Below are 10,515 nucleotides of genomic sequence, written 5' to 3' on the forward strand. Positions count from 1 at the left end.
CAGGAAAATCTTATTGATTTCCCCTCAGAGGAGTGGTGACACCAAGGCATGAGGTCACAGGTTGGAGGAAAGGATGGGAGGATGTAGAATGACTTGTTAATTTGCGTCTACACTTACCAGCCACATTAGGCACACATTCCTAACTGTTCATTGACACAAATTGCAAATAATCAGGCAGGAACTCGATGCATTTATGGTAGGCGTTGACATGGTCAAGAGACAATCGGATGCAGTTCAGGCCAAATATTAGAATGAAGAAGAAAGTGATTGAAATTATTTGAACATGGCATGGTTGAATATATGGCACAGTGAATGTACATTATATCTAATCATTCAGAATGGAAAGCATGCATTTTGCTTTTGATGTGTTACATTGCAAAACTGTCTACACATTATCTTTGAAGAAACACAACACTACCACTGCAGTATTACAGCGGGAAATGCACTAATTTGATATTTAAAATCAGCACTGCGATAGAATTGCAGCTTTTCTGTGATTGGTAATAGGCTACAACTAACTAACCTATTTAGAGTCAATGTAGTGTCACATCCCCGTACAGAAATTAATATGTGGGCCTATCCATTTCTATTATTTTAATTTTGATGCATTAATGTTTGTCAGCAGGGGCTCTACAGCTGCCCATGTAGGTGTTGCGAAGCTCTAGTGGGGCGTAGAGAAGGATACAGCTAAGAGGGGAAGGGGCAGTGCTTAGTTGGCAATGGGCGACATAATTAGTCCAGTTCAGTTTTAATAATAAGAAATGTGTTGGAAGGCTTTTGATGAGGTCGGGGGGGTGGTCAAAGGTGTCTGCTAAATGTAATGCAATGTAATCATCTAGAGAAATATATATATATATATATATATATATTATTATTATTATTATTTTCTATCTACTGTCACTGGAATCACTGTATGTATGTCCCTAGATTTTCCCCCGTAGCAGCAGGGGGCGATAAAACTTTGTCGCACTTGAACTCAGCTTAAGTCCAGGTTAGAAGAAAATTGAGCACGGGCATAAACAATTTCTTCGCATGCACTTGTGTTTTGAATAAGCGCACTAGCTTTACAACGTCATTGATCAAAAAAAGAGAGAAAGAAACACCACGGTAAGGTTTGGTAGAGCATGTGTGATTCAGCATGTTTATAATTCATTCTCTTTAAAGTAGGTCACGATATGTCTATCGAACTAAAGGCGTATGAAAAGTCACTTGTTTTCACAATGAAGTTCACGAAAAGAAAAGATCAGCAGTCTTGCATACTGGGCTTCCGTTGTCATTTTTGTAAATTTGTCATTTCAAATTAATAGGCACCACAAGATATTTTATGACCCTATCGAGCCGATCCATCCGTCTATGACTTGAAGTTCAATATCCAACTTCATATCAGCACCAACAATGGCCTGTGATGTGAGTCTGAAGGCAAATGAGCATTTTTTAACAGATTTGCTGTACTTGACATGCAAGTGTTTCATTTTAACGAGAATGTATTTACTTGTAGATTATTGAGATTTCTCACCATATTAATGTGAATCACAAGCAAGCCTGTACGGACCTTGAGAAGGCCAGTCTATTCATCACAGAAGCATTGCAGGTAGGCAACACTTTGTTTCTTTACAAAACTACAACGTCAACATCTTAATGAAGAAAAAACCCTCTAATGTACTGAGGCATCATATTCCACAAACCACTGCATCCTCTTGCCCCCATTGCCAATAAGGTGACTTTTGGAGCAGGAGGGTCATTCCATGTCAACATGATTCCCCAGGTGACCCTCTCCGATTTGCCTGATATCTCACATACAGGTACCTTTTGATGCCAATTGAAAGAATCCCAAGTATTAGCATCCTACATCTAACGGTTGTGAAGACTAGGCCCTCCAAAGTTAGGGGTTAAGAAGGCGTTGCAGGCGTCACATGCCAACATGGTTAATTTGAAGCCTGAAGTAGGAACCGTAGGGTCATTTTGTCCCAAAGCTGTTTTTGAGTCTCCCTTATTCTGTCAAGTGTCCTAGAACTTTGGAATACACTGTACAGTTCCCAAACATTGTGTAAAATCAATGATTACTCCAAAAGCATGCATAGTTTCCAAGATCTGGAACCCCAAAATGTCAAAACTCTTCTTCTTTTTCACAAATTCAGTTTTCAAGGCTAAATCAAAGTATGATATTTGTACTTCATCTGATAGACAGGGCCATATTGAGGGGGCATGGCGATTTTTAGGCCTGCACCTTCCTTCAAAATTAAACTAGAGGTGTCCAAATCTGCTTGTAAATTTTGGAAGCATTTCACAGGCTTGAAAAGTGGGTGTGGCACCCAAACTTTGGAGGGCCTAGTCTTCACAACCGTTAGACGTAGGATGCTAATACTTCACATTCTTTCAATTGACATCAAAATGTACCTCTATGAGAGCTATCAGGCAAATCGGAGAGGGTCACCTCGGGAGGACGACGTGTGAATTGAAATGGAAAGACCCAGGAAGCAGGTAACACTGAGTGTGTCAACAATGGTAGGGACTGTGTCATGCTATCACTGATTTTGGGCACTCTGTCCTAGGGAACCTGTTTGAACTATGTATTATTAGTGTGTGTGTGTGTGTGTGTGTGTCTTTCAATTAGAGTGAGATCCAGAGGAATACAACTCTGTGCATGTTAATCCACCGTCTGGAAGAGAGGGCGGCTGAGAATGGAAGGAGCCTATCAGAGCAGACGGAGTCAAACCGGCAGGTGAAGCTCCAGGTGGATGAACTGCAGAAACAATTGGAGGAGAAAGACAACTCACTAACACAAGCCAAACAAGTGTGTGTTTATTTCCTTCATAACTCGTGAATTTGACTTGGAAGTGCCCATTCTCTTAGTTCAACGACCTCAGAGAACTACAGCATTAATCAGGCCTTTAGTTTGAAGCATTGTTGGCTGTATTTTTTGTGAAAACATGTAGTTGAACCTATCGCTGGTTAATATGGACAATTAATGTCTACATCGAAAATGTGTCAGGGCGAGCATACACAAGTGGGAGAGATCACTTTTGTATAACAACTACAGCCAAGATGTGAGTTTGTATGGATAGTGGATACACATTGAGTGAGTGTGTATGCTCAATTGTTCTTTTCTGCAGAGTATTGCTGTCCTGAAGAATGAACTGGGGGACCTGAAACAGCAGCTGCAGAGCCACCAGAGTAATCATAGGTATGGTTTTATCCATCTAAATTTCATATCTAATTTTTCTTTGAATATTTGCCTGATTGACCTCGGCATTTAACACACACACACACACACACACACACACACGGTTTAATCTATTATAATATTATAAGAATCTAACTATTATAATATAACAATCTTTTCAAAATCTATTTTTTGATGATTTGCCTGATTGGCTTAGACATGGCTCAGACACGCTATAAAGGACACCTGTAGTATCTACCTTATTGTCCACGGCTACAAGGGCGGCGCCATTACTGTTTTGGTAGCAGTGGCTACTGGAAATCCTGTGAGAGCACTGGAAACATTGAAATAGCCGGGGTTAGTGGGCGGGGTAATAAGACGGATAGATTTTTGTTTCACAATTCGCTTGCTCTTGATGGCGCATCCTGCAGCAATTTCCAGTAGGCACATGCCCACTACGAAATTATAATACATTCTGGTTCAAATTTGTGGTTTATTGCCATGACTTCGACTCCACATTCATGTCACATGGTATGCGGGAACAGATTTTCTGCTGCGGAGCTGGACAGCTACTCTACCCTCGCTGCACTGGCATGAGACATCCTCCATGTTGTCAGTAATCGGCCCTGATCTGATTGGCACTCATCTAGCTGACTTGAATTATGTGTGCAGTTCACATGTCTGTGAGGCAGTTCACTCGCTGCTTCAAGCAGAACGCAGTGTATTTTGTCTTTGAAAGTTGCGTTGGATATTTTTGTCTACATCGGTTGCTGAGCATTCATCCCTGCCATTTTACAACCAAGCAGATCTCATTGTAATCGGGCAAATATATGCGTCTTTAAGCACAGCTATTGTTATTTTGAACTTTGACCTCTGAGATCTGTATCTGCTGCAGGACGATTCAGGAAGTGACTGAGTGGCAACAGGATGAGAGTCGGGCCAATATTGTGGTACGCGTATATGCGCACACACATACAAATGCTCTCTCCCCTTCCCTCTCCTTCTCTTGCTCTGTCTTCCCTCCTCTCTTCCTCCCTGCTCACTCTCTCTCTCTCTCTCACACACACACACACACACACACACACACACACACTTAAACAGTGAATGTCTGCTGTGTGTTTTGCAGAAAGAGGAGGATGGTGTCCAGCAGAATGTTCTTGTTGCAGTTAAAGAGGAAGATGCTAATGATGCATATCCGTGTAGTCAGTCAGGTATGATGCACGCAGGCACTCACACGCACACACACAGTACCAGTTCACAACATCCATAGCAGGCAGAACAAAGACATTTAAGGATTTAATCAATGAGTCTCTGGTTTGTGTACCTTGGGCCATTGGGGGCAGCTTTCATGGCTTGTTAAGTACTCCAACATTGTTTCAACCCAAATAACATAAACGGAAGAAGACACAAACGATAGAACAAGTGGAAGTTTATTAAAAAGTCAAACAATTAGGGGAAAGTGCAGGCGGAGAGGCAAGATCTCATTAGCTTCCAAAAGTTTGGAAAACAACATTTTGGTAGCATACCAAGCCATTAAAGAAAGGACCATTTTCTTGCAATTTGGCCCTTATTTACAGTATTATGGTATAAAATGCAGTTTGCTACTCACCCATGATGGCTTTGTGCCTGCCATTTGGAGCTTTCTTATAAACTATGACACGATCGCAATAGTAACATGCAGTCAAGGTTTTGGTTTTATACATATTTTATGGTATTTTACATCATAAATAAGGATCCGATTGCAAAAAAAGTGAAACATATAGCTGCCAGCAGGTTCATCCGGTGTCTTGTCGATTATCTGGTGGCTTAAGGGTGGTTTATGCCTCCAGTCCAGCGTCCCTGCGTCGTGATGCAGTGAGCCGCGCAGTTAACGGAGTGAAGCCCCCCCCCATCACGCAGGTACTCTGGGGCACCTCCCCAAAATTGTGTCTCGACGCAGGGAGCGACGGCGTGAAGTGCGAAAATAGGTCTCTGATTGGTCCTCTCGACCAGCCTGCTCTGTCCTCGAGTCGAGAACAAGCGCTACTTCCTTGTTCTAACCTTCGTCGGTCTATGGACTGTGAGCTCTTCATTAAATAAGTTGCCCGTGCTTTGTTGTTTGATTTATTTACACGAACCAAAGACAACACATGCGCTTGCAAGTTACGACGCTGAAGTTATTTGGACAGTTGAACAGTGGTTCCGAGGTCGAGGAAACATTCCGCTTCGTCCTCGACAAAATGAGCCACTTCTTTGTTCCAAACTACCACTGTGGCTGCCAGTGCGATCAAACATGCACGTGATATAAAGATTTAATGTTTCATTTTCATTGTCGTCGAGTCTGTGATGCTAAAAAACAACCGACACGTCTAGTTTACTCTTTGTATTGAAGGCAGTTTGAGCGTGGAATGACATCGCGCAGACCGTGCTTCAAAACAGGGCATAAACCAAAATTAACTGCATCATGGCTGCGACAAGCTCACTCTGTGGCACAAGTAGGAAGCATAACCCGCCCTTTACACTGCAGGCTCTTATTAAGCCATTACAGTGCACTCCAGTGGCGCCCCCTAGGGGCTGTAGTTAAGGCTAGGATTTGGGTCAGGACAGTGTGTCTGCAAAACAGGGCAGGATCACATGCATTACATTACATTACACTTTATTCAAAGTTACTTAGTTATTTACAGGGTATTGGTTACAGTCCCTGGAGCAGCATGGGGGTTATGTGCCTTGCTCAAGGGCGCCTCAGCCATGGAGTGTGTATGGGAGTGGAAGGGTGGGGTTCAAACCTGCAGCCCTCTGATCTTAAGTCCTTGACCTGAACCATCAAGGGCTGTGTATGCTCTTGCTGCAGCCTGTCGCCCACAGGTCTTTGAGACAGTTTTGACTTTTGCTCAATCACTATTTTTGCGCTATGTTATTCACCGTCACAACAGTAGGGGCAACGAGAGGATTGTTCAAACGGCCTTCAATACAAGGACTAAACTTTACTTGCTTTGTACCTACACAGACTTGACGACAATTAGCATAAAACATTTAAGAAATGTCAACTTGCATTTTTGCAGCCACCATGGTAGTTTTGAACAAGGAAGGGGCTCATTGTCGAGAACAAAGCGGAATGTTTCTATGGAAACACTGTCTCGATATAAGTTCAGCGTCTTAATTTGCAAGTGCATGTGTTGTCTTTGGGTTCGTTCGTGTAAATAAATGAAGCTACAAAGCACGGGCAAGTTACTGAATGACTATCACACGTATTTTCATCTCACAAACAATCATCCCGGTAAAGGTAAAGGAAGAAGCTGCTTGTAGTTGGGCGCAGAGTCAAGAGGACCAATCACAGCGGCTCCTGCTGCCATTTTTGGAGGTGCACACCAAGTGACGGTGGAGGGGGGGAAATGTCTGCATGACAGACAGGTTGGTTTCTGAGTTTAAACCAGGCTTTAGGCCACAGCCGCCCCATGCAGTAACATAAACAATGTGATATAAACATGACATTGCATTGGACCAATGTCTGCTACCTGCTGCCTAATCAATATTTCTACTTTGCATTTCCCTTTATTTTGTTTCTTTGTATTTGTATGTCACTTCTGTTCTTTTCTTGTTCTTTAGATGAAACGGACACCTCCACAGAACAGACAAACTCCTCATCTGCAGGCATTAGAATGGAACTGGTACAGGTAGTCACCTTTTATTTTTCCCAAGAAATGATCAGGAAAGTTTTTGTAAACAAATGAAATGTACATTTTGAACCAATGGCAGTTTTCTTGCGATGGTAGAGAACCACATTTAATAGTTATTTTTCTGTTCTGTTCTGTTAATTTTGTACAGAAACTTTTTATAAATGATTGCACTTTGTGTTCTTTGACAATGCATTTCAGGAGGGGGATGAAAAGTTAGACATGACTCAAATCATCAGCGCTGATCCAGATGCGATCAAGTTTTTGAGATTATCAGTGAAATTGGTTGACTGTTGTGTAACACAAGGTCATCAAAGAACAACCAGCAAGAACATTGAAGATGGAGAAAATCCCAATCATGGTAAGACTTCAGCAGTTAAATTGAGTGTATTTTAAAAACAATGCTGTTTTTGATTGTGATTATTATAGACATTCTGTTCAAAGCTGTGCAGTAAAGTGTGTGTGTGCGTGCGTGCGTGCGTGCGTGCGTACGTACGTACGTACGTACGTGTGTTTTCAGAAAGGATAGCAGGAAAGAGATCAGAAATGCCATCGTCTGCAGTCCCCAAATTCTCCGCCGTCCCAGAGACAGAGGTGGATAATGGGAGGCCATATAAGTCTCCTGCCTGTGGAGAGGATTTCCCCAGCAAGTCAACAATGGAAAAGCACCAGCAGGGCACTCACACAGGAGAGAAGCCTCACCTCGAACAAGAACAGCACACACACACAGGAAAAACGTCCCACCATCACCACCACGAACATCATGGCCAACGTGTTGTGAGGGCCAATGCTCTCTCTGCACACAAGCGCACTGATACAGGGCAGAAGAGCCACCATTGTGAAGAATGTGTAAAGAGTTTCACTCATGCAGTTGACCTCAGGAGGCACAAGCTCATCCACACAGGAGAGAGACCGTACCAGTGTCCAGAGTGCGGCAGGTGTTTTACTCAGTTGGGGCATCTCAAAAGACACAACCTCATCCACACAGGAGAGAGGGGCCACCACTGTGAACAGTGTGGTAAGAGTTTCAAACATGCAGGAGACCTCAGGAGGCATCAGGTCATCCACACAGGAGAGAAACGCCACCACTGTGGACAGTGCGGTAAGAGTTTCAAACATGCAGGAGACCTCAGGAGGCACAAGCTCATCCACACAGGAGAGAAGAGCCACCACTGTGGACAGTGTGGCAAATCTTTTGTACGGTTGGAAAGACTAAAAGAACACCAGCGCCTTCACACAGGGGAGAAACCGTACCTCTGTGGACAGTGTGGGAAGAGTTTCAGGGAAGCAAGCAACTTCAGGAGGCACAAGCTCATCCATACAGGAGAGAGGCCTTAACAGTGTACAGAATGTTGAGGATCTTTTTCTCTGTTTAGTATCTAAGAATGCACCTACACACTCACACAGGGGACAAAGCCACCCAACCGCTGTAAAAAGTGTCAAACGCTGCGTAAATGTATGACATCTCACCTCACGTTCACACATGCGTGTTACACTTGGGAAGAACTAGACCAACTCGCCAGGCGAACTTTTTTTCGCGTTCATGTAGTTTACGAGGCTAGTTCTGGAGTTCTGTTCTTATAGATAACCTGTAAATGCATGTGTGTAAAGTTATTACCTTGTAGAAACTTGCACATTTCCTTACCCAAAATCATGTAGTTTTATTCTGTTTCAAATTTTTAATGAAATGTATGTATATTGCTGACTTAAAAGAAAACACTAAAACATTGTCTTATTCATTCTTAATTCTTTCAGTTTCATTATTTTTGGTTAGAAAATGGTTTTGGTTCCCCTAAATCACCTGTAACAGGAAAGATTTAATTGAGTGAGAGGTTTATTAAATGTCAACGTGAGGAAGAAAAAAAAATAACTATGTGTCTGTTGAGGTCCATCTCATTATCTGACCTCCCGGGCTTGTGCTACGAACGGATGGAGCTCAACCTACCCAGAACTAACCCAGGGTTAACTTGGTAAACTGGGGTTGACCAAAACCTGGCTACCGTGACTGGGGGTTAACCTGTACTACGACGCTGATTGTCTACCCCGAGTTGCCTAGACCAGAGTATCTGCGCGTTCTCGTAGCAGGGCAATCCTGGCCAATCAGAGAGCGGTTATGATCAATTATTTCTGCAGCAGCGCATTAAACTGGAACGCTGAGAAATGAAAAGAGACGCTAGTGCATAATGATACCTAGGTCAATTGTTAAAATTTCACTTGGGCGAAAATGCGCAGCTGTCATCACAACAGTTTAGTAGCCCTTCTTAAATTGTCCCGTAAAATAACAACCAAGATTGTTTTAGATACTGCAATAATGTGCAGCCACTTCTTCACGTCTCTTACTTAGAGGAACACTGTAGGCCTACAGGACATGATCAAAAAAGGTACTGCAACTATGCTGCTCATTGAAACTGGGTTGGCTATCACCAAATTTGATATTTACATGAAAGTTTGCTAAGTAATAAACAAATATTTTCTAGTATGTTCCAAGTAGAGTCATTTTTGCAGCTAAAATGGCTATTTTGGGAAATTCAAAATGGCTGACCATGGAGAAGATCCCCCTTTTCATGTATGAAAAGTGCAATTTTTCCAGTCATAATGAATACTTAGAATTTGATGGTGGTGGTAAGTATTCATGAAAAAGGTAACATTAGTGAATGGGCAGCATGAATTCTGGAAATAAACAACTAAAAATCTCACACAGTGTCCCTTTAACCCTATCCAGACTGGGATTTTTTGGCATTCCTGAGCCTGGGGGGCTCATAACTTGTGAACGGAATGCTGTATGACCACCAAACTAGGAGGACATGGTCTACATACATTAATCTGTGCATAACATCATTTTGGTATTGTTATTTGGTATTATGAAATCACCATTTGATTTTTTTTTAATAATAATAATAATGCATTTTATTTAAAAGCGCCTTTCAAAAAACTCAAGGACACTGTACAGAGAGAGGCAAAATAAAACAAGACAGATAAACAGATTGTAAACAAAAATAAATATATAGAAAATAAATAAAAATAAAATAAAACAAAATACAGTTAAAGAATCATAAAGAATAGGCTAATTGAAATAGATGAGTTTTAAGTCTTGATTTGAACAGGGGTAAAGACTCAATGTTGCGGATGTCAGGGGGAAGCGCATTCCACAGCTGAGGAGCAGAGCAACTGAAAGCTCTGTTCCCCATGGTGCTGAGACGGGCAGAAGGGACAGAGAGGAGAATGGAGGAAGAGGAACGGAGGGGGCGGGAGGGAATAGCAATGTGAATAAGATTAGATAGATAAGGAGGGGCAAGATTGTGGATAGCCTTGAAGGTGTGGAGAAGTATTTTAAAGTGAATTCTAAATTTGATAGGGAGCCAGTGGAGATGTTGGAGTGCAGGGGTAATATGGTGACAGGAAGGGGTTTTAGTTATGATGCGGGCAGCTGAGTTCTGGACCAGTTGGAGCTTGTGGAGAGATTTTTGAGGGAGACCAAAGAGGAGAGAATTACAGTAATCAATGCGAGAGGTGACAAGACTGTGTATAAGGATGGAGGTAGAATGGGAGGTGAGAGAGGGGCGGAGACGGTTAATGTTGCGTAGGTGGAAATAAGCAGACCGTGTGATGTTGTTAATGTGGGAGAGGAAGGATAGAGAGCCATCAAGCATGACACCCAAACTCTTAACTTGAGGGGAGGGGGAGACAGGAGAGCTATCA

The 10,515-nt window shown here is 42.4% G+C and overlaps 1 protein-coding gene across 1 annotated transcript; it reads left to right on the top strand.

Annotated features, from left to right (window-relative positions):
• The first annotated feature begins 1,127 nt into the window (after positions 1–1,127).
• On the top strand, positions 1,128–9,219 carry LOC134464038 (zinc finger protein 227-like). Its single transcript, XM_063217484.1, has 9 exons — positions 1,128–1,407; positions 1,499–1,591; positions 2,615–2,794; positions 3,114–3,184; positions 4,059–4,113; positions 4,290–4,374; positions 6,749–6,816; positions 7,018–7,177; positions 7,337–9,219. The coding sequence occupies exons 1-9, from the start codon at positions 1,396–1,398 to the stop codon at positions 8,152–8,154; spliced, it is 1,542 nt and encodes a 513-aa protein (XP_063073554.1). The 5' UTR covers positions 1,128–1,395; the 3' UTR covers positions 8,155–9,219.
• Positions 9,220–10,515: the final 1,296 nt, after the last annotated feature.

Source organism: Engraulis encrasicolus, chromosome 15, assembly GCF_034702125.1.
Source record: "Engraulis encrasicolus isolate BLACKSEA-1 chromosome 15, IST_EnEncr_1.0, whole genome shotgun sequence".
In the NCBI taxonomy this organism is placed as follows: Eukaryota; Metazoa; Chordata; class Actinopteri; order Clupeiformes; family Engraulidae; genus Engraulis; species Engraulis encrasicolus.